This window comes from Propithecus coquereli, unplaced genomic scaffold, assembly GCF_000956105.1.
Source record: "Propithecus coquereli isolate 6110/MARCELLA unplaced genomic scaffold, Pcoq_1.0 Scaffold61, whole genome shotgun sequence".
Classification (NCBI taxonomy): Eukaryota; Metazoa; Chordata; class Mammalia; order Primates; family Indriidae; genus Propithecus; species Propithecus coquereli.
Genome location: NW_012152063.1, coordinates 3,528,114 through 3,556,096, shown reverse-complemented (window position 1 = coordinate 3,556,096; position 27,983 = coordinate 3,528,114). Strand labels below are relative to the sequence as shown.

Here is a 27,983-nt window from a genome sequence, read left to right as displayed (position 1 = left end):
AATCTAAAACTATGGCAATGCGACCACATGCGAGAAAGGAACAAAATGTGGCCTGGCTGTAGTCGGCTTTGTGCTGCATCCACACTGCACCATTTGGAAAGCCTTATAATCCAACAGGATAGCTGAATGTCCCACCGTCAGGCCCACGTGCAAACTCTGCCAAGTGAGTAACTGGAAGGAGGGAGATGCATGGGAAGTTGGGGAGCAGGGTTGGGAAAAGGGATTTCTTCATCCTGGCAAATCCGAAAAGAAAAAAAGGTGATCTTCTTTTTTGTGTGTGCTTGTTTGTTTGCCTTGTTTTTAATTGTGAATTCTCTACTTTCAGGCAAACTAAAATCAGGGGAAACTTATGGTTAAGGACAGGCTTTTGTGTCCTACAACCTATGTTGGAATTCCTGCTCTGTACTAGCTCTGTCGCCTTGTTCAACCTACTTAAGCCTTGTAAAATTAACATGCTTCAAATTTTAAAAAAAGTCAGTTGATAAGGTTGAAGGGATAATATACATAAGAACGCTGGTATGGAGTCCAGTTCATAGTAGATCCTACATATAAAAGAGAGCTGGTATTACTTAAATGACCTTATCCTCAAGGTACCTCTGGAAAAAGTGCTGGGAAGATGCACAGTGCCTCAAAGAAGGGGAGGAAGATGTATACTGGTTTACTAGGAGAAATAGGTGCGACAACAACTCAGATTGGTAAATGTGTTTATCTACTTACACTTAAAATTTTAATCTTCTCATTTGTAAGATATGGATATAATTATATTTATTAGAATAAAGCTAATATGAAGTGTTTGCTTGTTTGAGAATATGAAGTGTGACTTCAAAAAGTATAAACTTTTTGGAATATACATACCTAAAGAATTGCTGTTTCTCAAATTAATCTCCTTAGCAAAATACACACTTTTTTCAATAGTGTGCAAAATAGTTCTATATTAAAACTGCCTTTAGGGACACTTTACAAAGAAACACATTAACACACACACACACAGGCGTGCATGCTATGTTTGTAGGTGACCATAGGCATGAACAATTATACTTTCCTGGGTTGCTGCGGATAGATGGTTGGGGACAGGGAATGGCTATGAATCATGAGGGATTACAGAGAATATGTAACATTTATGTTAAAAATTTATGTCAAAAAGGAAATAAAACAGAAAATATGTAAATGATGGGTCAAATTCTCTTTCAAAACCTAATGAAAGCTCCCCATTTGCTGAGATCAGATACAGCATTTGAGCATAATTATATTCATGCCTTGCTTATCAGAACATAACATCTACCTGTTTTAATAAGATCAGCATAGGACATGTGCTTGGCCTCCCATTTACTAGTCTTGTCAGATATATTAATATTTTTATTATTATAAAATAGCACTCATGTCAAAATGCCTAAGTATCATAGTGATAAATATGTAATAAACACTTGTATCTAGGCTGAACCTTGACATATATAAGATATCATCTTATGATTTATGTGGGTTTTTTAAATGTTGGCTGATATCCAGTCACAGGAATGTATAAGATATTTATCACAGAGCATATTACAAAGGAAGAAAGGAAAAAGAAAGAAAGAAGCCAGACAAGCAACTAAATTCAAGTTTTATTTCCTTAAAGAAATCAATTTCCTTCCTCACATTCCCTATCCTAATACTTAATACATTGTTCTACGTTTGCTTGGCTAGTTCACTCTCCTGCTCCCCATACCATAAACTCCATGAGGACACTGAATGCTGTTTTCTTAGTGCCAAAAACAGTGTCTACACGAAGTAAGAATTCACTGACTTGTTGAATGGATACACGCATAGGTTAATATTTCAATAAAGCAGGTACTAAGCAAAGTAAGAATTTTCTTAAAATTTGATGGAATGAAGATGAAAAACACAGATGTTAGAAAGGTATGAAAATTTTAGATAAAATAGGAACTGTTAGGTATGAATCAGGCTATTAATACCGTAACAGAGAAATAATTCAAAGAATACTGTTGTCACAGGGATGGGGGATGGCAGAGATTTATGTCAAATTATCTCACAACAAAAATGCCTGAAAATACTTTGAACATTTTCTGTACGTCATTCAAATAGTGATGTGACTAGAGATTTGCCCTTTTACTTTTTAGGAGGTGGATAGAATATTCCTTTAAAACTATCACTGTGTCTAAGTAACTGTGGTGTGTCTTGTTTTAATCAAGCATAGTTTTATTTTACCAGGAAAAGAAAACATCTGTGGTAATATTTAAATTCAAAATGGGCTCAGGAGAAAAATCACCAATATACTAGTATTTTTTGTTTGCTGTTTTGTATTTGGCGAAAAATTCTATTTTAGAAACTTTTTTTTTCCTCCAACAAGAAAAGTATATTGCAAAAGCAACAGTCTTCCTTTGATGCTAGTATAAAGAAACTCTTGATTTTTTTAAAAAGACTTAGAAAAATATAAGTCGACATTGCACAAAACAACCATCTATTAGCAATATAAATTATTTAATGCATTTCTGAATTTTTTTAACTGTCTCAAAAAACAAAAGAACAAATGTTGTAAACCATGATTTTCTTATGATTAAACTTCTAAAAACACTTTCCATGAAAATAGAATATTCAAACTCACGAGCAAAGATAATCATTCTGACACGGTTTCCTCTCCAGTGTTGCCATTATGCACTGGCAGATACAACAGTAAAAATACTTTACAGGCCCATTCCAGGGATATTTCTGCCAAGCCCTTACAACATAATTGTAAGAGGAAAACAATCTTAGGACACACAAATATCCCATGTAAATCTCACTGAAGTGTAAGGCAACAGGTAGGTAAATTATTTGGTATGATTAATAACAGCTACATTGCATAAACTGAACATGAATGACTGTTTTATAAACACATTAAAATAATACTGATAGCAAGATATGAGAAATTCTTCAAAATGTAATGTCAATCATTGCATCAGCTATGCTCTAAAAGTATAGATTTGCTATTAATTCTTCCAAAAATTATTAGTAATTCAAACACATCATTAGAAATTTCATACAGGGAAAGCCCATCATATTTAATCTCCTATAGGTTTAGAGATAAACCTACTTATAGTTTCTTCATTCCCACTCCATTTTTTCTTCCCTCAGTTCCTCAAAAAAGAACCATATAAAAGGTTGAGAGAATGAAAGGAAAAGACATTTTAAAATATGTTATTTGCACATCTACATCTTCAGGTGCCTATATTTCCTGCTATAATAAATATCTCAAGAGTAAGTACCATGTTTTTATGATGTCAACTATTTGGCTCCAATTTGAATGGAATCAATTGAAAGATTCATGGATGGTAGTGGGGAAAAATGACATAAAGTTTCTGTGGTAACTTCTTAGTAATGGGTATTCTAAACATTAGCTACAGTACATATAAATATATAATTATAATACAGAAAGTTGTTAGCTTTTGACATCTAAGTTATGGTCCTGACCCAATGTGAAATAAAGGTCCTGATCACCTTATCGAGAGGGGTGAACAGTAGCAGTTCACTTCTCGATGGTTCTGTCGTGAATACTTCAGAATAGGACACAGAGGTTCAATATTTTCTTTAATAAGATTTTTTTCTGTTCCCTTAGACAACTGAGGCAGGTAAAATATTTTCAAAATCTATAAAATACCGAATGTGCATATGCTAACTTGATTAAACATATGGAATACATACTTGGAGAAAAGCCAACTGGCGACCTGCTTGAGTAATCTAAACACCCAAGCTGAGAGAGGTTAACATATAAAGATCAGCTTTGTACTTTGAAGTTTTCTGGACTTCATTTTACCTAATTAAGACAAGATTTAATAATCAAACCACTGTACAAACATGTACCCTAAAGTATAAGTTTGTTTCTAATTTTGGGAAGAATTCTTAACAGATTCTGATGAATCAGCTCCACATGGGAAAACGTCTCTGATAAGGTTTGCTTTTCTCATTGTTAAAATGCAAATGCCTGCTTTTCATCTTAGTTTTATCCATGTGACTGGGGTTAGCATCTGCCTGTCAAAATCTCTAGCATGATACTAAAAGAGAAAGATTTTGATTATTAGCATCCCATCTGAATCTGAAACAGTGGCAACTCTAGGTCACAAAAAACTACATTATAAAATATTCTCAAAGGTATTCATCAAAATCATTTGTAGACCACAATTTCAAAAGGATCAATTGACCTAATTTACACATAGTAGAATATATATGTCCACATTATTTCTAGGAGATAGAATCAAGAATGGCATAAAAGTATATCTACAATCTAACACTAATTTTATAAACAAACCTAATTCTAGATCAAAATATTATGAGGCAGAAAGTAGGACTCCTAACCTTCCCTCCCACATAAATTTCACACACTGGACACTTTTTCAAGAATAGCTAGTGCTTTTAAGTTATGCTGATAGACCACAAAACAAACAAGCAAACCTAACTCTACCATAAGATAGCAAACATATGCAGAGTCACATCTAAGTCAATGAGTATTATGCCATTAGTCAGAGAAGGAAATTAATTCTCTCCTGATGAGACTGATTTCATACAAAATATGTGATAAATTTAGAGAAATGCTGTAGCAATAAAGCAGGCATTTGTCTGATGATACAGAAAGAGTCTGCAATGCACAGTGAAAGAAGGTCAGAGAGAGTAGTTGCCGCTGTCAGCCATTCCACCCCCAACATTCTAACCCTACATATACACACGTCATCTTTAAGAGCAGCAGAGGGCTGGGGTGGAGAATTACTGTTCAGTACTATGGTCTTCAGCCCATGCTGTCTTCATGGCTCTGCCCTTGTTAAGATGGAGGCCCAGAGAAAACTCCAGCACATGATGAGGAACCCTCCTCTCGCGATTAGAAAAATGAGCATTTATTTCTTTGTGTTTTTGTGTCTTATATCACAATACAATGAAGTATTTAATTACTAAGCCAAGGTTTATCTATCCACTTATCAGTAAGCAGGATATCATTTTGCAATATAATGCCTCTTCCGCCTCTTTAACATACTTGTAGGTGCTACAGTACAAAGCAGAGGGAATAGAATCTTAGTACTTAGGATCTTAATATTTTTCAGGAATTTTCCAAGAATGTGAAGAGTATGCTTTTGGAAACTTACCATGGCAGAGAACAGTGGCAAAACTGTACAGACAAGGCTCTTTAATATCACTTTGCTTACAAATTCATAGAAAATGCTTTACTGGTCTATCTGATATCATTATACTGCAATCACCGTTTCTTTGTGGTTGCCTCAGTAAGAGAGCGCCTGAGGACGTGGTATGACACAGACATTAGCTGTCCATTTCAGCCACAATAAGGCTGCCAGAAAGAAAATATCACAAGTTTCTCAGAAACTGCTTCAAACACTTTTTGAAATGAAGTGGGGCATTCTAAAAAATAACTGTAACGTAGATGCATACAAGTTGCTGAGAAATACCTTACTGGCTAACCTTGTCCTATCTGCCATCAGCTGTACAAACTTTTTCACATGTCAACCCACCACATTCAATTCTGCCTCAAGACTTTTCTGTAATTCTAAAAAACAATACTCCATACATACGTGCCTATACATGCTTGTGTATTAAAATAGGTAATCAATCATAAAAGACCCTGCTAATCTATAATCTCAATTTTGTTGCAAACATCCCATGAACATAATGATGTAAAAACACTGATATTGTGATGGTGCCCTTGAGCCTAGACAGCAGGGATAGGATTATGATCTTTTTGCTGTGGCTTATACCAACATTCCTTTCTTATATACCCGTATCAGTGATGACATTCCCAATTTCCAAATCAACGGTTATGACAATTTGACTTGGTTTGGAGGCTTACTTTGTTCATGTGGATCTGCTGCTGGTATTGCTTCTGCTTCTCCAAGAATTGCTGGTGTTGCTGCTGAATGACCAGCTGAGCCAATGTGCTCTGAGGCAAAGGTGCAGACTGGGTTCGATTCAGGGGTCTGTGACGGGGCAATTTATGGGTACCTCTAATGCCAGGTGAAATTCTCTCTTTTGCTGCCAAGGGAGACTGAGGATGTAAGGAAACTCCACCTGAAAAAAATATATATGTGATACATATGTGTGTGTGTATTTAATTTTATAAATACATACAGATACACCCAGACACAGAGACACACACATCTAATTCTAAAAAAAGACAAGAAGCCAAAGAAAATAGATACATGGGATAAATTATATGAAAAGTAGTGATACTATCAGGCAAACATCAAAAGAAGGCGAGGTTGGGTGTGGGAAGGCCGTAGAGCCAAAGCACTGGACATGTACGTGCCTGACAATATGACTCACCATAGTCTAATCTGGCATGAACAAAAGTTAGATGAGGCGAGCCTCCCCCTCCAATAGATCTGGAGGAATAAATATAGATAACAGCCTTTCCCACAGTACCAGGTGTCGGGGAGACCCTGGATGGCACTGTAAATCTTTACTAGTCTTGAGTAAAAGAGACACTACACTGGATCACTGATCAAATAAAAGCCCTTAAATGTCTTGCAAATGGTGCCATTATTAATTACCAGCTACAAGAAGCTTTTGCTGTCGCATTTGTTCTTTCAATAATAAATGTTGCAGGAGAGCCTGGTGGCTGCTGTTGGGCTTTCCCTCTAAAGCAACATGAGGATGGCTTGAAGATGCTGGGATGCTGCCCCCGTATTGCCCAGGTAGAGGAACACCTTGCCTGAGCGTCTGCGTCTCACACTTCTGCTTTTCTTTGAGTGAATTTGAAGCCTGTGTCAAGAAATAACAAAGATGTTAATCTTTTTTCATGCATGTGAGTCATTAGGTCTCTATGTCATTAGATGAGTTTCTTAAGCCATAATTTCCCAAAACACAAACCCCATCTTACCCAATGGCTGAGTCGGCCAAATGGATAACAGCATGTCTTTTAAACTAAGTGAATTAACAAAGAAGAAATAAAAATAGGGTTGAAGCACTGAGAAAATTTAGTATTAAGTATCATTGCACAGAACCTAAAAATTATTTTTTTAAATATTAGAAGTGGTGCTAGATACAAAATTTCAGTTAGACAAGAAAAATGAATTCAAGAGATCTATTGTACATCATGGTCACTACAGTTAATAACAATATATGTATATATGAAAAGTGCTAAGAGTATATTTGAAGTGTTCCCATAACAAAAAATAAGTATGATATAATACATACAAGATAATTCAGAAGATAATGTATAATTACCTTAAATCATTCCACAATGTATACACATATCAAAACATCATGTTGTAAACCATTAAATATATACAACTTTTATATATAAATTAAAAACAAAGAAATGATGCTAATTTCAGGCTCAGTAAAAGTTTATTTGTAAAATATTTTAAAATATACTTCTTAAGTAAAAGATATATTGCAAAGGTAAAATTTATTCAAATAGTTAAACTAAAGACTATATCATAAGGTTGAAGAGGCTGGAGATAAAATGGTCTGTAATTTTGGAGTTGCAAGCAAAAGGAACAATTCGCCCTTTCTCTACATGTCCTCTAACAAGTTCACAGAACTGTAAGTTTGTAATGTTTAATTTTTAAGATGAAAATTTTAAAATAATGAAAGGAGGTACAAAATATGCAGGAATTTGATTTAAACCTGTATTTTATATTAATTCATAACAGATTCTCAAATCTCTAAATATTGAAAATGACACTCCAGATATTTTGTATAATAAAGTAAACTACAAATGAAATAAGATATCAAATAAAAATGCTATTAAGAACTTGAAATGTATGATAACACAGTAATGAGGCAATAATAATTATATCAATTGCAATAATGAATTATCCTATTCAAAGAATTTAATGAATGGTGGTCATTTTGGTATTACAAAAGCAGGAGTCTAATACCTCAAAATTATGTGGCATGTTTCTTTTCAAAACTCATGTTTCATCTTTCAAAATTGCTGTGCACCAGGGAAGCAAAGCAATTTTCAGCGATGGTGAAATTGAAGGACAAAGAGGTAAGTGGTTTGTCTGAGTCACAGAGCAAGTCAATGTAATATTTAATCTAGAAGTGATTCCTTGTCCTGGCCTCTTTTCCTTAAAATTTCCTAGTAGTCAGTGGGGAAATGGAATATTAGAGATCCCTTTGCCAAAAGCAATGCTAAACTTGAAAAATTAATTGTGATGGCCTCATCCACACCAAAATGGAAGCAAAGAAAAATGAAACTTTAATCCAAACCACATTGGTTTATTCATCCAATGGTACCAAATTGTATTACCATTGAAATATTAAATGGTCTGGCTTTAGTACTTGGTCCTTTGGGAAAAAATTTTCCCTGACCACATTAAAAGTGGTACATGTGTGAGTTAGCATGGAGGAGTGGCTTAGAACACACAAAAAGTAGTGAAAATAAAATGCCTATTTATGTGTCACAAGAAGCTTTTAGGTTAGTATTTACTCATCATTAGGAGAGAGGGGAAAAACGGGAGTAGAAGAAAAAATAAATTTTAATATGTAATAATTTTAATATTACTCATTAATATTTATTTTAGTTTCGTTCTTAATTCCTTTTTTTTTTTATTCCCTAGAACCAATTATTTACAAATGTTTCATGTGGATTTTCAAGGACATATCTGAATTCAGGATTTTCAAGCCTTTCTTTTTCAATCCCCAGACATAAAACAACATTCAAGTTTTGCTTTCTCCTCACCGGTATAAGATCACAGTATCACATGAAATAACACTCTAGTAAAAACACCAGATATAATAAAATACCTTTGACTTTACAATATGTATTGAACATACATGTGAATTTGACACAGCAGACTCAGTGAAAGTGTTCATGTTAAAGATTGGCCAAATCTGTGACAAAGGTAGGAACAAAGTTCTCTTTAAACCTAATGTATCACACGAACTCTGTATAGGTACGATTTTTTACTACCATTTCAGAGATGAATTATTCTGGGTAAAGCTCACGAATCTTTTACAACAACCAAAGCTGATATTATTTTAAGGAATATGAATAAAATAATTATTGCTATTTTCTGCTAATGACAATTACCTCCAAAAGAGACTATTCCAGTTGTCAGGACTTTTAAACTAATTGATTCACTTTAAATCTGCTGGGAATAGTCTAACACTGTTCTTAGAGAGTTTTTCCACAGAGTCAGTAACTTAAATTCCCAAAATAAAGTCATTCACAAAATAAATTCTATAAACATATGCTGCTGTGCTTTAGAAGCTATACAGCTCAGCACTGCCCTGGGTTTTGTTCCAGGTCTGCTACTTACTGGCTCTGTGATCTTGGGCTTTTAAATTCTCCAAGTCTCAGCTGCTTCTTCTGTAAAACTGGGCGGCTGTAATCTGTTTCACGGGATGGATGTGTGGAGCTACTAAAATAATATATCTGGATAGTGCTTTCTTTTTAAAGCTATATACCATTATGCAAATGATAGTTATTATTTTATGTATGATTATGTGAACGAGTATAATTGCATGATTTGAAATTAAACTGAACGTCTTCGAACAATGCATAAAATAGCAAATAGGGAAGAAGCTGATTCTACCAAGTTTTTCTCGAGCCTAAATATATAAGAAATGAAAGGGCGCTCCCTATGAAAATATCGCTTGGGCTGGTTTAGGCTGGTGCTGTGCGATGACTTACATTGAGCTGGGATGGCACTGCCGGAAGCCCCAAGGTAATGTTGGGCAAAGACGGAGAGGTATAAAGACTTAGCAGGTTCATGGAATCTTCATGAATTATAATGCGTTGCTGTGAAACCATTTGCTGTTCAAAAAAAAGAGAGAGTCTGAAATTATCACAAGTTTTACTGTAAAATGCTCACATTTCATAAAGTAGGTCTTATCATAATTTTACAAAAGATTTAAGTATTTATTTTATGACTTCTGTATCTGAGAGTTATAATGTAAAAATTAAATAAAAATTTTATACCTCAGACACAGTTATAAAATCTGAAGAAAGGGCTTCTATCTTCATATTTGCAAAATTCATTTATAAAATTCTGCCTTCGTGGAATATGATCAGCATGTTTGTCATCTAATGGTAAAGTACAACAATCAAACTGGGTAGTTCGGATTAGTATATATGCTTTTTTTGTATTACTGAGCGAAAAAAATATGTATATAATGCTGCCATAGTCATTATCTTCATCTGATCTTCATTTAATGCCATTTTACTTATGGGAAAACCCACACAAGAAAATCTTAAGATTAAATATTACCATATTGGGCTTCCACAGTAATCACATCTTTTTTAATATAAAAATTTATGAATAGACAACTCTGTGTGGTGTATTTTTAGATCATTCATATTCAGAAACTAAAGTAAATGTTAAAATGTTATCAGTTCCCTATGCCACAATAGCCTTCATTTACACTGAAATACCCTGAACGTTTTGGCATCGCTGTGCTTTTTACAACAAATACCTTTTTTTAATCCATTACTAAGAGTCATGTTTTCCCACATGTGGCCTAATATGGTTGCTTGAATTACATTTTCTGTTTAACTCTTGCTTCCCTCCCAGAACTTTTATACAATAAGAGTTACAAAGGTCTTATTAGACTAGGGAACTCTGGCCTGATATGGTCCCCAAGGGAACAACATCCCTGAAAAAGAATACTCCATGTAACAGTATGACACAGTGACTGCTTTCTTCCCAAACAAAAAGCATATGGGACTCCAATAATAGACCACCTCCAGGAGGGATATTGCACACACGGGCTTTGACTAAAGTAAATATAATAACTTGTCAAGCATGTTTGGGGGAGCTGTAGATTTTCCCCTGGAAAACCTGGGATATCAATTAACTGAGGAACATATCATGTGCTAATACAATGCAACCTCAGAATGTCACTGAAGAGTGATGCTCCACCAAAACACAGGATGTTATTCCAAAACATCATCTCAATCATACGTTTGTTTGGAGATGAGTCCTTGTCTTAACATAAGAAGAGCAGAAGGTTAAATGTAGCATTTTCTCATTGCGACTTGGAACTCCAAGCTAACTCAGATTTTGTTTCTTCTTAAAAGAACATGTCAGATATTTGTGCAAGAAAATCAAGAGACATATTGAAACCAATAACATTACATTGACTTTATATGCAACCCTTTACAAAATTAAAGTTGTCTAAAATGTCATAGCATGAAGATGGTTGCAAAAGATTTTAAAATTACAATGTGTGAGATTGCAATTTTATTTTGGGAGCTCTCAGCCATAGTTGCATATTTGATCTAAATAAAAAGGCAAGCTACAAGCTACTCTTTTGCTTATACAAGTTAAGCTGTTAACATAAATTTTAAGTATAGAATATATATCTGAACAAGAACAAAAAGAATGTATAAGGAAGTGAAATATTTTAACTAGCTTTTTGGCAGGAAATACTAATTTTGAACAAAAGGATATTCCATTCACTTATCTGTATTCACAGAAGAGAAAAGCAGCGTGGAAAAATAAGCACTTTAAATAATGTATAATCATGCAAGGTTGTATCTGCTTCTCACAGCACTGAGATTTGACATGAACTGTGGGCATGACACCCCAAAATACCAAAGGCCTCACAAAAGAGTTTATCTCTGTTTCCCAGAGAGAATTTCTGTGATACCCTCCCACCTCATCACAGGAAGCCGACTTATACTAAAATGAGAAATAGATTTCTTCTCAGACGCAATAATGCAGCAGCACACTGACTTCTCACACTGGCTTTGACTAAAGTGAAGGGATTTGGAGATATTCTTACTCTGGGACTGCAGACCCCTGAAGTTTCATATAAAAATTGAGTGGCTTCATTGTCTATGGCAATGCATTAATTTCCAGCACCTACCATGTGCCAAGCCCTGTGCCATGGATTTTTCTGGAGGTTAACCTACTCTTCACAGGCACTCTTAAAAGCTACCACTATGCTCGTGTTGGAGATGAGGGAACTGAGTGATTTCCCGATTTTGTTTCCCTGCAGGGTCAGCAATGAAACTTTTAACCTAACCAAGGTGATCTGTTGTCAGGTGCTACTACAGAAAATACACACCATTCTTGGGAACCACAAAGAAGCACAGAGAACAGTGGCAGCTTTAGAGCTTTAGAAGAGACAGCATAGAAAGAAATAAAGGAGTGCAACTGGGAGCCAGTTGACCTGCGCATGAGGAAAAAGCCCTGGTGATTCTACAGACGTGGGGATCTTCAAGTTAGGAGGTAATTCCTGTGGAAGCAAGGAAGGTTCTGTGTCCACTGGTATAGTTGGTCCTTCCTATAGACACGAACTGGTATAATATCGTATCATAGAAATTTCAGGGACTTGAAGACTTAGACATTGCTTAGCTTGTCTCCCTTGATTATAGATAAGGAAACAAGCACAGAGTTTATGTAGACCTCCAATGTCTAGAATCGCCAATGACTTAACAGAACTGAGAAACCATTTTCTTCAAATTATATTCTTTAAATACAGCTTTCCTCAACTAAGCTTTTTGTTAGGAGCAGTCTATCTTTTCCAGGTTAATGTCTCTTAACAAAACCTGGAGTGGTATTCGACACTGCTAATTGAGTGCAGGCACACTTGGAAGCCAGACTAACAGGTTGTGAGGAGCAGCATTCCACTGAGACGATGAAGGAGCCTGTTCAGTAATCTTGCAGGGCTGGAAAGCCACCCCACCTTAGGGTTGTGGTGAGCTCACAAGTATTTTCAGGCAAAGCCAGGATTTTTCCAGGGAGCAGTTTTGAAACTGATCCAGCCCTTAAATCAGTGCTTTGCTAAGACGCCAACATTTCACAGCTTAGAACATGGGAAAGATGGTTTTAATCTGAAAAAATTTTTAGAACCAGAAACTTTTCTTGTGGTTAGACAAAATGGAAATATTAAATGTATGAATGGCTATCACTTAACCTTCACAAAACAATTAATGAGTAACTCCACTGTGTCAGATTAATGGTGTTAGATGAGAGATGTACAAAGACGTACTATACCACATAAATTCACATACTAGTCAGGTGCATAGAAAAGTAGAGAACTAACTCTAATGACCTGTAATAATTACTATAATTAGCATAGGGTTAAAATACTTTGATAGCACAGAGGAGGGTGTCACTTTTAAACTAGGCTTTGATGGCTAACTAGCATTTCACAAGAAAGAGCATGATGTTGGGTCAGGGAATATGAATTGGGCTAGGCACTGGAGGGGGTGGGGGGCTACTCACATTTAGTAAGGCTCTTCAAATTTTCATTTTTATTTTTCTTAGATAGGGGGTCTCACTCTGTCACTCTGGCTGGAGTGCAGTGGTAGGATCATAGCTCACTGCAGCCCTGAACCCCTGGGCTCAAGTGATCCTCCCATCTCACCCTCCAAGTCACTGGGATTATTGGCGTGAGCCACTCTGCATGGCTCAAATTTTCATTTTATTTCTTTTCTCACTATCATGTCAATGGAAAGGATATCTTATAGATTATATTTTGCAATTCAGTTGAATAAAGCACACATAGATTGAAAAATTTTGTCTCTCAATAAATCTATTTATGTAGGCATTGAAATTAAGAAGCTACTAGTTTCAATTTAAAAAACTCAGAATCTCTTCCAAAATGGACATTGACAAAAATTGACAATGTCAAATGTCACAGAGATTTACAAAAGGTAAAAACCCTTACATATTGCTAGCAGGACTATAGACAAGTCAAGCAATTCTGGTGAATAATTCAGCACTATAAACCAAGATAATTATACGATACATCATGACCCAGTGATTCCTCTGCTGGGAATTACAACATTAAGAAATTCTCTCACTAAGCTGTAGGGTGATGTCCATGGGTATATACTGATGCATTTTTTGGTGATGGCTGGGGATTGGAGGCCACCAGGACACCGACCTCCGGAATAGGTGGGTAAAATGGAGTAGCACCCACCATGGATTTTTATGGTAATTAAAAGCAAACCATTAGATTTCTGAATCCACAGAGACAAGAATGGATTTAAAAACATATGCTTAGTGATAAAAGAAATGGAATGAGATAGATAAACACAGTGACATTTATATTCACTAAAATTCATGGGCACAGAGCAAAAAAATATATATATGATATAAGAATCCACATAAACAAAAACAGAGAATGACTGCCTGTGGGGACAAGGAAAATAGAAATGGGGAGAGGAGATATAGAGGAAGGAAGAAAGGAGGGATGGAGAGAGAAAAGGAGGGAGTGAGGGAAGGAGGAAAAAGACAAATGAATACCTTTCTTACTATTAAGAAGACAAAGTAGTCAACTGATGACCCTTGACAGAATACTAATTATGTGAATAATTGCCTACTTTTTAAGCAACTTACAGGAAAAATAGATGTAGAATTTTCAGTTTACTTTATGTTTAAAATTATCTGTTATACAATATGCACAAGAATCAGAAAAAGGAAAAAAAAATACATACAGAGATTTGGTGAGAAGCAGTCTGGACTAGTGAAAAGAAGTTTGGTCTAAGCGTCTCAGACTTGAACTCTCCTACTCACTGGCTTGTGGCTCAGGGTGTAACTACCTTCCCTGCACTTGCCTTCCTTTAGCCTAAGACTGGAGCACCCCTGACTAGCTCTATCAGGTAACATCTGCTTCTATCTGAATGGCATACAGGAAGACAAAGCCTCAATCAACTTTGGCTTTTAAAGGTCCCAAATCTCAAATTCAGACTATCTAAAAAGAAGAGAGCCACATTAAAAGAAAAAAAAAGCTCTTAATTATTCAATGTTTACCTTATTTTTCAACACTATATTTATTTTCTACCCTCTTTCAGATAGCTGATAGAAAATTAAAATCTCCATGTAACTAAAAAAGAAAATTGTTTAGGCAGTAAAAATCTAAGTTTTTATTTTTACTGGACGCCCATGAAGGTATTACTATAAAATAGTTGTGAGACCAAAAAAAAAAAAAATCATTTGACAGAATTTGTTTAGCATTTGAAAGGCATCGATGTTTTGCTAAAGATCTTGCTTTACAATATTGACTCATATTATTCCTAGTAATGATTTTTTTTTGTTATAGCAACCTCCTTTCCCTGAGGGGAGGAAAAATGTTTTATTTGTTGCCATCAAAAACCATAGCTCTCCACCCACTCAGAAGGGAGTATAACATTTATAGCAAATGTCACAACAACTATTATGAAACAATAGGCAGATGAGTCATGTGAGACTCGGGCAAAACAAGTGACATTTCAGATGATTTTAGAACAGTTAACCTTATTATTAGAATCTTTTTTAAAATAATTTGTATCTGCTGAAAAAAATTATTTAAAATATAGCATAACCGAGACAGCCACTAATGTTCAACTAGAAATAAACCAGGAGCTTGGCTACTGCTAAAATAGCTATCAAATAAATCTACTGAATCTAAAGTAATGGTGCTGATATCCATGGAAACATATTTGAACCCACAGGCCCACAGTATTAACAATAAAGTAACTAGATAGGTAAAGACATCTTTGACTGGAGTTGGAAATAGAAAGCCGTGAGGTTTCAGCTCCTTAACCAAGTTTACAAATGAGTAAAGCAAGTAGCTCCAACAATCTGAGTTCTGGGACTGAGCATATGTAAGAAATAGAAGGAATGGAACAGAAGTGGTCAGAGCAGATGGAGACTCACTCTCACATGAGAGTTGCTGGCTTGAAGACAAACATGCTAATGAGTTTTCCCTACCAGGAGTCAGCATTGACAATAACAACAAAAAATGAACTTCCTTTGAACTTCACAATTTACCACCTGCCTTCCAAACACTGATTCCTTATAACAGAGCTGTTGGTGCAGGTGTTACAGTATTACCTTTTATTAGATCAGGAATCTGAGGGTCAGGGGAAGTTTGGCAACTTGGCCAAGGATGACAACGTGGTTGGTTTTGGAGCCAGGTTCACACACAGCCTTCTGAATGGAACGCCCATGCATTCCACTACATTGTGCTATTTCCTGAGACCCGACTTATGAGTAAATTCTCCTACTTCTGTCTTCCCTTTATCTAAATTAGGCAGGACATGTGAATTACAAGACAGAAAATTTTGTTTTCATCTAGGGCTCAAGATCTTTAGATACAGCCTTGCTTTCCTATTTCCTAAGCAGCAAAAGGGGCAGAATCCCATTCATTTACCTGGGTTCTAAAAGAATTAGGTGGCATGCTTTTCTACTTCTGGGCCATAAAATAAAGAGTTCACCATGATACCATTTTAAAATGAAAACTCACCTGTATTGCATAAGCAAAAATGGTAGAATAAGCTTATTTTTTAAATGGTGAAGTATGATGTAAATAATTCATACCCCCGAAATATTTCTGTTGCTATGAAATCACATACTATTATTAATCTTAGCAGACACCTGTAAAAATCATACTAAATTCTAAATAATAGTCAATCAAGTATGGCTGAGAATATATTTTTTCTCTCTCTTCTCCAGTTTAGGTGGACACATTTAGTGTTACAAAGGTAGGGTATTAATTTGCTGACAGTGTCAGTCTGAATTCCACTGTCTCCTCACCTAGCCAGAATGAATTACACTACAGAGCTCTGTAAATGCAATACAGCAGAAAACCACATGTTAACCATCAGGGTTGCATTTTTTGTTCTGGGCCATGGAGAGGCTACCCATCAGTGCATTAAGGTCTGCCCACCTGGCCTTTCGGATCATAGTTCAGGCACACAATTAATTCATTATGAGGTAAGTCACTGCTTGCTTTTGAACTAGTCTTTCCAGCTCTGGAGGTGAATGTCCTGTCACTGACCTGAAGAAATACCTCTACCCTTTTAAACTCCATTAAATCACATTTCCTTCTGTTTTGTTTTGTTTTCTTTTTTTTTAATGGTTAGGGTGGAAAGAAAGGTTTATAGTGACAGAATTTGTTCAAAAATTAGCTGAAAATTCCAGCATCTAAACAGATAATTTGTGACAGTTAAGGTTTTAGGAATATAAAACAGATTAAAACAATATATGCAAACTCCTTTAATTTATATTCTCCACTATTTTATATATGTGTGTGTGTGTGTGTATATATATATATCTGTGTATATATATAGATATAAATTTAAAGATAGGGTCACACAATCTGGGACATTACATTTAATTTAACTTAATTTAATAGGTCACAAAAGGCTTGAAATTTTTCATTTATTTCCAATGTCACCAATGTATATTTTTTGGTTGTTCTGACATGTTGTACTAAGTATTGTATGCACATGTGTATGTATCTACAATGAAGGAATATATGTATCTTCTTTTTTAGTAACTATCAAACCATAATTTCCTCCTTCTTCCCTCCTGAAAGATAATCATGACACTAAATTTTGTGTTCATCACTCACTTGTTTTTTTAAAATATACTTTTACTACATATTCTCAGTCAAAATATTATGTCAATGTTTCTGAACCTAATAAAATGCTACCATGCTGTAAGTGGTCTTCCGAGACTTATTGCATTGACAATGCATTTCTAAGAATCATACATGCTGTTGGGTGTAATTGTAGTGTAGTGTGTTGTTTTCATTTTCTGAGGGCACAAAATCCATCCAGGGACTGATTAGAACCCAGATGCTTGGATGTTTCTGCAATTACTGAGAATCACATTCTTCAAACTGAGAGACAATGGAAATCTAAAGTATTTTTTTAAAAAAATTGGGACTAACTTGTCCTTTTCCTGGAAATCTATTAAAGGGATTGTAGAAAACTGACCGATATTGAGATATAATTGCACTAACAAAAAGACAATACCTACAACCAGTAGTCCAATATTCCCACTCTCGTCTCTGGTCACAAATATAAACGAAGTGTTTATTTCATCTGCTGTCATGTTTTTGAAAGGATAACAAAATAGAGCAAGAGGGGCAATAGGATGGTAAAAATAAGAAAAAGATGAGGGACCTAGAGACAATGTAGAGGCCCAAATTATTGCTCTTCAAATAGCTGGAAGATGGTTGTATGTGAGAACATCTATCTTTTCTACTCATGTTCCTTGGGAAATTATTTGAGAGAAACATTTGAAATCTAGAAGAAAGATATATTCCTCTAGAGAGGATTTATATTTGTTTTTTGCAGATACCTGGGGGGACTACAAATATGGGGCCACTTTAAGCCAAATTAACAGCTTGAAGTTATGTGATTTGAGCTGCATATCCACCCAAGGACTAGCACGTGGTTACAGCTTCTCAGGGAGAGAATCTGCCCTCTGTTCTGCTCCGTATCAAGACGGCTCTGGGAGCGGAGATGGGTGACTCACCAATGTAGCATAGATAAGGGCCTTTGGGATACCAGCTTAGTGTTTGGAGGGTCTCCTGTGAGATTATCCTCTTGTTTAGTACTGGGCTTTATCTTCAATCTGCTGAGTTTTGAGAGGCCCTGAAAATCAAAGCTCAAACTCAAGTATACAAAGGCCCTCAGAGCAAAATTGACTTCACTAGCTTCAGTCCTTTGCTTATAAGGGATAACCTCTGAGTGTCTCCCTTCACTTATATTTTGGCCTGATGATTTCATAATTTATAAATAATTTAATGTGCATAGGCATATGTGTGTGCTTATGTGTAAGATATACATGAAATTATAGAGCAAAGTCACCTTGCTAGGTTGTTCTGAGAGGTTTACACGAAGTTGTTTTTACTTACTGATGGGTCTACTCCCATCATAATAACCAATAAACTAAGCAGAAGGACTAGTAAGTTGCCTAACCACTGGACAGTGTATACATAGGATGACTAAGAATGAGTTACCTGACTATTACATTTCAATATTTTTCAAACCCTGATTGCCGTCCAAACATCCCCGATTGTTTTATTTATAAATAAGATCAAGTTTACTCAATTTATCATATTATAAATCTATAAGAAAAATAACTGACATTTATTTATATCAGTTAATAAATATCAGTCAGTTTCTTATAGGTTTATTTATATCAGTTGTTAACTATCAGTTTTTTTCTTATAGGTGTATAATATTTACACCAGTTAATAAATATCGGTGTTTTTTTAAAATAGGTTTATAATGTGTGAAATTGAGTAAACTTCAATTCATAAAAATCGCTTGGATATTAAACTTCAACTCAGAAACAGCACTTTGTATTAGGTAGCTAATCAGGGATCCAATTCTTAAAAGAACCAACATAATAAGGGTCTTACCTCAGCATGAGGAGTAGGGGGCAAAACCGAAGTCTCGTTTTCAGTAACATTCCCAGTTGGCCCATTGTTTGGTGAGCTGGGACCAGATCCTGGAGAACTGCTACTGACTGAGGATTCTGAAAAATATTGTGAAGTACAAATGTATTCATAAAAAGCACACAGAGGTGAACTTAGTTACTATAAGTAACATACTACACTGGACATTGTTTTATTTTCCCCCTATGTAAATGATAAGCACCATTTCACTAAACAGAAAGAACTATAAAAATATTTGGAACAGGGCTGAGTGCAATGGCTCATGCCTATAAACCCAGCTCTTTGGGAAGCCAAGGCTGGAGGATCTATTGAGCCCAGGAGTTCGAGGCTGCAGTGAGCTATGATCGCACCACTGCACTCCGGCCTCGGTGACAAAGAGAGACCCTGTCTCAAAAAAAAAAAAAAAAATGGGGGGAACATTTCTGAATTTTCATATTGATTTTCCCTCTTTATTTTCACTGCAAAAAAAGACAACATAATATTCAACAGTTTCTAGAGAAGTAAAGATACTCAGTTAGAGAGGGTCACAGAAGCTTTTGATGAAAAAAGAAAATTAAAGAAAGGAATCTTTTCTTACTTGCTCTTGTGCTATCCTAAAAAATAATACTGATGGAGATAATGAACTTGCACATGTACATCAGAAAAACAGATTGTTAACACATGAGGCCCAGAGCTGCTCCTGCTATGTCTGCAAAAATTGCTTATATGCTGTGCTATAAATTGCTCTTTATTTGATATACTAAGGCTATGCCTTATTACAGTACATATGAATCAAAGGTGAATTAAGGAAATACAATAAAATGTAAAATCTCAACATTTTACTGACTGCCTTCATCTGACTTTTAATTCTACTTAACTTATTTTCCAAAAGATGAGAAGTTGCCTAAATTTAACATGTAAAATTTTAAACACCAACACAATAGGAAATTCCATTCAGCAAAAGTTGACAAGACAGATTATTTATTTAACTCACCTCTTTACTCTTCATATATAAAATTCACATGCAAGCAACTTATGAGGAAATGAACACATTTATTAAAACATCTAATAAAAAATACACCTTTTCAATTCCTAGAAATATAGCTAGAGAAGTCATCTTCTCTAGCCTTGGAAAATTAATCACTGAGCTCTATTTAATTCTTTATCACCTTCTACAGTTCATTTATTTCAAAAGTTTTCTAGTTGCCTCATACTTATATCTTGTCAACCCAACTCTGCACAAATGATCTTGCCTCATACCTTTCAAAGATTAAGGACTTCTGATACGATTTCCTCCAACATCTTTTCTTTCTACCTCATGATTATGTCATCTATATTCCCCTTCCCCATTTCAAAGGTAAAGCATTCTCTTCTTCTCCTCTCTCCAATGTTAGCACATTTACTTCTATCCATGATCCCAATCCCTTACTCTGAAATCCTTTCAAGATTTTGTTCCATCAATTATCTGGAATCTTCAGGCCCTCCTTCTCCACTGTAATTGCCCCTCTCGTCTGTCAGTATGCTAATAATTCTTGAGACCACAACAGTTTGCTCAAATGCTAGCAAATTTAAAGGCTTTTGAGAAAACATCCCTTCCATATCCTTCCTATGGTAACATTCTCCACCTCCATGCTCGTCTTTCCAGCTCTCTGACTTTTCCTTCACCTATCAATTCCTAAATTCAGACAAACACCTAAGTTTGTGGCCTTTTCCTTTTCCTCTTTCTCTTGTCAAAGTCACTCAATAACGTGACTTCAAATGTCATTTTTAGGCAGAGCAATCTTCTAAAAGTTACAGTTCTTGCCTTTAACTCTCATAAATTCCAGCCTGAATTCCTCTGGAATGCTGGACATTTTTGATCTCCCCTTATATGTGTGTCAAAACCAACTAATATTAAATGTTTCCTGTTTATCTCCGTCATTTTATCACCACCCTTACAGTTATCCTCACTCCCCTTTTTACCTCAAAACTAACCAGTCACTAGGTCCTTCCAATTTGTTCTTTACATTATCTCGCATCTACATCTGACTAAAAATCATTTGCGTTTAAGGCCTTGTTATTCTGTCATGAACTATAGTAAAAGTCTCTCATTACTTCTGAGTGGCTATAGTAGTCCCTCAAAACTTTCTTTCAAACTCTTGCCAGAGGGTCATATTGATACAACTTTCACCATGTTCCTCTGCTCCAAAGTAGGGCCTGATATTGTTTCCCACTGTTGCCTTTCTGCACACTGCAGTCAGTCAAATTAAATCACCTACTCTCCATAAGTGCCAAACACTTCCCTGTTTCATATATTTTTATCCTCTTTTTCCTTCACTTACTTCATTGCAGGCCTAATCCCACCTGTAAACTCAAATCATGTCTCATGTACCATCTGTCCTGCAGAGAACGGGAACTCCCAACGTCCAGGCAATATTTTCTTGCCCTCCTTCAGGTCACCTGTGGCTTTCAACTTTCTATTATAAATGTTTCTCTATACAGAAGTGCAGCGTCACTGGAAAGAATGAGGTTGGTGATAGAATTTGGATCCTGCTACATACTTACTGTGGGATTTGAACAAGTCAGGACTATCAAAAATGCTTAAACACATCTTGCTCATTGCTTTTCTGTCTATATATCTGCTTACATTTTGATAATTTTTTTAATCTTTACCCCTTCCTATTTACTCTTCTTTTACCAAAGAAAATGCACATTTTTTTGTTTTTTTATTCTTATAGGAGCTTCTTTTCCCCAACTCCTGACTCTTTTCTTTCTGGTACGACTAAGTACTGATTTCTCATTAATGTCTCATTTCCATTTTTATGGGTTTTTTTTAAACTATTTTCTTAAACATTCTGTCTCACCAATTTTAAATTATATTATTTATATTATCGTATGTGATATTCAGACTCAAGTATTTCCTTACTTAGAAATTGCTGCAATAAGCACTAAAATTCAAGGCAGCAACTTTTGTAACAGAAGATTCCATGGCATCACACTGGATGGGATCTGGGAGGAGGTACAACTGATTTTTCTGGGAACATTGAGAAAAATCTCAGAGAAGGAGTAATACTGGAACTGGAGCTCAAAGAAAAGTAGATCATGAAATGGTGCCACGGAGAAGGGGAGAATGGAAGAGAAGGTGCTGCAGGCACACGGATGAGCCAATGCCTAGAATTTGAAAAGAATGGGGCTCTGTGGGGATGACAGGGACAGAAAACACTTGAATTTGAAAAAGAAGAAGATGGCAAGTGCTTCCCATATCAGCCACTGGGAGGAGAGAGGTGGCATGGGTGTGAAAAGATCTTACCATGGAACCTATGAAATGGGGAAGAGAGGAAAAGATACAGAGGCAAGAGAATAACAGCAATGCAGTCTAACTGCTATGATGTCACGACAGTGTCTGCCTAGATACTAAAAATATTTAATATTATGATCCAAATTAGATGAAAGTTGGCAGAGAAATGGAAAGGAGGGTAGGGTGAAGACAGCTGTGTGCCAGTAGTTCGGAGCTTCCAAAGACACTGGCATACCAGTTAAAAATATCTACCAAAGCATCCACAAATCCCAGCTGACTGACCAGAAATGTGTCTGTAATAAATGCATAAGTCTGTCTTCAAATACACATTATTTTTTGGGTTGAAAAGGAGAGTCATTATCTCACAAAATTAAGAAGAAAATATATTTTAAATGTAAAGAAATTCAAGTAAAATTCTGGCAAACCATAAGCCTTATAAATGAGAACTAATCATTACTGAGGTAAGTATTGAGCTAAACTCCACTGCTATTTGGTAAGGATGAGAAAGTGACTGTTGAAAAAGTTATGATCAAGAAAAGACTAATAAGGAAATAGAAAAGCACATTAGGATAAATAAATATAATTTTAGATATTAAGATTATAAAGCAGAAAAAATAGCAACATATATAGTTTTCCCTTTACCTCAAGTTTTTCTGTTAGAGGGAAACTACTCTCCCTAGTTAGAAAAACAAGCTATCTCCATTTACATTAGACAGCTGATAGGTTTATTATTCTTTTACATTCATTAAAACAACTCCCTTCCGAACCGCCCACCCCCACCAAAGATTTCTATTAGAAAAACTCACTTAAGATTTTTACTTACTTAAATACAATAACATTTCTTGGAAAAAAAAGTCTGTAACTCCAAACTTAGAATTCAGTTCATCTAAATTAGTGATTATATTTGGTGCTGTAAAATAGATATAAACTCTAGTAAAATAATTTTACTTATTGTTCATTTCTTTAACATTTTTATACCTCAAGGAAAGTTGTCCATTGTAATCACTAATACTTTTCTTCAGATAAGCATATCAATCTGTCAGGATTGACTAGGAGACTAAATTTTTTATTTCTAAATAACCTGTCAAACTTTTAAGTTACATTAGTATTCTCTTCCTAAATACACGTTTCTACCTCCACTTCCACAGTCTTCCTCCATATTGTCTCCCTGAATCTAGACACTGTATGGCCAAAAGAGAGACACAGAAAATAAAGAATTGTTTAAAAGCTACTAAGGGTCAGATCTGATCTTGTAGAACTAATACCAACTGCCTGCATTGGTATTAGGACAATTTTCCTTAAGAATGGAGAAAAATGGTTGCAGATTACTTCTTCCTTGATGCAACCGAAGGAGAAGACCAGGTAGAATGCATGGCTCTAAGTAGATACTCAATAAACAGTAGTCAGTGTTATTACTTTGGCTAGCCTTTTTGGTTCTTGTAGATTTTAGGTCTTCTCTAATTTCAAACCAGGTGCGACTGGGACTAGGGGCATTTGTAAGACATCAGGTTGAATTTCCTAACCTGTTCGCCCCACTACTAACCAGGCAGCTAAAAAAATAAGAACTCTTCCATTTGAGACCAGTGAAAATGACAGTTTCTTCCCCTTCGTAAAAAGCAATATATCCCCCTCCTGCCTTAAGTCCCAGTTCACTAGTAAACACATAAAGTCATTTATGAGTTCTGTAAATTTGTTGAAAAGTCAAGGTTTTGCTGTTCTATGTAGTTTAATTTTCCCAGATGTATTTTGTACATTCATGTCTGAGTAGGGGGGAAGTGTTCTTCTTGGACCTCCCTCTGCTCATTTCTGATCAAATTTCATTAAAAGTTATATTCTCCTGGTTGGCATTCCCAAAATGGACTGCCTGTTTCTGAAAAGAATAAGGTGAGCTTTAGTGTTCCCTAGTTATGCCTTGATTGACACATAACTCTGTTTTTTTCATTCATTTCCTGTTTAACACAGTTGGTGAATGCATAGCAAGGTTTACTGAACTACTTGTGAGTTTTCAATATAATTTCCTTCCAAGAAATATTTCTCCTCAAAATAACGTTTAATATGCAGCAGGTATATTTATTCTAAACTATTTTCCCCATTTCTATTAATACTACCAGCATTTGTTAGTGTATTGTGTAGTCTGCCCATTCCTCAATTACCTGTCACCTCAAACATTCGCTTCTTGAATGAAGTGACAACATTTCCATCCTTCCGCCTGAGTAAGGGGCTGCTTCTCCTCTCTGCCACTTTCTGTTTTAACCTGGACCGCACCTTCAAGTTGGGCTCAGAGGCTGGGGATTGAGACAAAGAAAATAGATAAAAATTAAAAAATACAGAGCCAACTGCTCCTGTGTTTTTTTTTTTTTTTTTAAAGTCTCACCCTTTTCTTGGTCCCTTCTCATTCTCAAATGAAAAACCCAAGCACGTAAATAAGGCATTTACTCTAAATTAATTAAACAGACAAATATAGTCATTATTTTTATGAAATGTGTGAAATGTTGTTCTACTTCTCTACATATGAAAGTGAAAAAGGAGTAAAAATATAAGTTTTCTAGTTATTTTTTCTAGCAGAATTGGGATTGTTAATGGGAAGTTTAATCACTAATTATGTTTGGGTCAGATTAAGATTTATTATACTTCTTGTTGGCCCTCTTAATTCTCTCAAGGGTGAAACTCAATAACCACAAAAACAGTAACTTAATGTGATTTCAGAGACTCTGACCTGACTTCTGGTAATAGAAGACACCTCTGTAGCACATAATTTATGTCTAATTCTAACTCCTGGAATATTTCTTTGTCAGTAGTTTCTAACCTAAAACCCTGGGAAAACAAATTTGGTGTAATAACACCAAGCCAACTAGAATCATGGTGAATAAAACTTTCTATACATTCAGTACACTATCAGCGAGAAATGAAGGGTAGCCGAGTCTTAGAATTAAACATTCTGAGTGTGATTATATGTTCCAAAATATAAATGCACATTATTCACACATATATTAAATATTACTATTGTTTTGGTTAAATTCTTCTAAATAGTAAAGCTCTATAATTAGTTATAATTAATTAAATTTTTAATACTTATACTTTAGAAGAATGGACACATTGGATTGAGTCTCTGTAGTAGAAGTGGATGATGGTGGTGGTGGTAGTGATGAGGATGAGGATGATGATGCTGCTGAAAAGGATATTTCTGATGACAACTAACATTTATATAGTTTTTTATGTTGCAGTACTGTTCTTAGTGTTCCATCATTATTAACTTGTTTAACCACCAAATTATCCATATGGCATAGATACTATTTATTAATATAATTTGATTATATCAGTGAAGAGGCCAACACACAGAGAGAGGGTAAGTAACTTGCCCAAGGTTACAGAGGTAAAAAGCGATGAAGCCTGGACCCATACGCAGGCAGTCAGCCAGCCTCAAAGACTTGAGTATTTTTCTAAATACTGAAAATATAGGTCTGCAACCTTTTCTCATATATGAACACCATAAAAAATTACAGAATAGTTTTTCCAAAGCACCACTAATCACCTGTAACAGATACAATGTTATAATGTAGCTAGATTTTGTGATCAGTGAAAATGTTTTCTTTGAAGGAATTTATATTTTTGCCAGACTACAATCGGTATCAAAAGTACAACTTATAATCTTTCCCTTTTTTTTTTCACTTTCACACTTCAAACGTCTATACTTATTTTTTTCTTTGTTCTTTTCTTTTTCCATTCTCTACAGCTTTAAACTTGGACTGAGAACACTCGCATTACAGATTTTCTTGGAGTTGGTTAGGCAAAATAGGAACTTGAAAGAAAGATTAAGGTCAGATACAAAAAAATAAAGCTAGTTACTTTTTTGGTGTTGTACAAATGACTTTATGCCTGAAAATATCGAAAAGGTAAAAAACTCAAGGCCTGAAAATATTGTAAAAGTAGAAATTCAGGAGGTATGAGAGACAACAGGGCTAAGAAAAAGAAGTTTAGAGTGACTGAGACCTGAAATGTACCACTTGCTGGGCCTCCCACCTGGAGGCAAAGAAGGTAAACAATTTTGGGAAGGATTAAGGTTTTTCCCAGACCTTCCTGGAGTGGCAACTCTCCTTTCCTTTAACTTAGTGAGTCAGACATAGAAGTCTGAATCTCATTTACCAAAATCCATATCACCCAGGATTCAAGTGAGAAAATGAAATTGTATTAACTTAGATTTGTTTCCCTATATACATTTATTTAAAAATTCCATTAAATTATCAGTCTTGTCTCTGAAAAGCTATAAGCAATAAATATATTCACCTAAAACCTGGAAAGGAAAAATGAGAAACCACGGATCCCTAATTATATTGATCCTTGGTAGCCTTGTTTATGACCTAGGACAAAGATCACAGATTCTCAGACTTATATCTCGACATGACTTTACAATGAAACCTAACGGATTAAATTCTGCAAATTGGCTGTCCAGAGGGAGTAAATAAATTGATTAATCACTTCTAAAGGGAGCGGGCAGACTAGAATAGTCAGTGCATTCTCAGTGAAAGGATGTGAAGTTGGGTCTGCACAGCACCACTTCCTAGCTCTGGAATTTTTAGTGAGATTCTAGTGCTTTCTGAGCCTGATCCTGCATTTATGAAACATAAAGTCTAATACTTTCCTGACTTCACAGGTTGTGCTCACTCAGTTAGATACCTGGGAATAACTGTGAAGACCTGGCTGAATGTCAAAGGGAAGAAAAGGTTATGGAACTCATATTATTGGTACTATTGCTGAAGGCCAGACAGCTAGAAGTGGCCAAGCCAGGACGGGGTCCCAGATCTCCTGATTCTCAGTCCTGTCCTCCTCCCTCTCCTAATACATTCATTGCACCAGCTGGGGCTAAGTGTCTGCAATCAAGACAAAAATGTGCTGACAGCTTGGAAAAACAGCATATGCCATTTAAACATTTTACATGAACCTTAGAATTTTCCAAGATTTTCGGAAAGAAATGATTTTTAAGGCCAGCAGATAGCTTTCACTCCTACGAGAAGGGGCTGGATATACAGCCCTTAGCTTTTTCCCAATGGTCAACATAAGAAAGCAAACACCAGAATAGAAACGAGAATTGGATTCTAGTCTTCCGTCTATCACACACTAAAATCAATAACATTGAGTAATAGTCTTGCTGAACGTCAGTTCCTTCAGACCCTCATAGAGCCTGAAGTCAAATAGATATGTTTTTAAATGCCTGCTCCACACATTAGCTGTTTGGCTTTGAATGAATTATGTATCTTTAAACCTCCATTTCTCATGTTAAAATGGGGATAGTTTTTTCTGTATTTTCTCCATTTTCCACAACAGATTCCATTTTCCTTTCAACCCCATGGGGGCCAAATCCTAGAGTTGCATCACTCCAGTCCTTTGTTGGTTGGATTTCATTTGGGCTCAACCCATGGGCAGGACAGGCTGGTGGGCAAAGGATTAATGAGGAGGGTAGAGTCACAGTATCCTAGACTCTCCCTGTTACAGTGTGCCATCACTGATCATAGCATTGTCTCTTCCTGACTTTATCTCCCTCTGGAAGCCCCTGCTCCATGACCCAGCTCTCCAGGACTCCAGGAACAATTTCCCGTTTGTTCTACTTCAGCCC

The 27,983-nt window shown here is 35.7% G+C and overlaps 1 protein-coding gene across 7 annotated transcripts in view; it reads right to left on the bottom strand.

Annotated features, from left to right (window-relative positions):
* HDAC9 (histone deacetylase 9) overlaps positions 1-27,983 on the bottom strand; it is an 805,060-nt gene that overhangs the window by 190,720 nt on the left and 586,357 nt on the right. For 4 of the 7 annotated variants that reach the window (XM_012659408.1, XM_012659404.1, XM_012659409.1 and 1 more), the window contains 4 exons: positions 19,081-19,196; positions 9,620-9,742; positions 6,525-6,735; positions 5,825-6,042 (listed from right to left, as the gene is read on the bottom strand). In XM_012659408.1, coding sequence (XP_012514862.1) covers positions 5,825-6,042; positions 6,525-6,735; positions 9,620-9,742; positions 19,081-19,196 — 668 coding nt within the window. Of the gene's footprint in view, positions 1-5,824; positions 6,043-6,524; positions 6,736-9,619; positions 9,743-19,080; positions 19,197-24,525; positions 24,658-27,983 lie in introns of all 7 variants that reach the window. The other 3 variants (XM_012659403.1, XM_012659406.1, XM_012659405.1) reach the window with 1 other exon arrangement.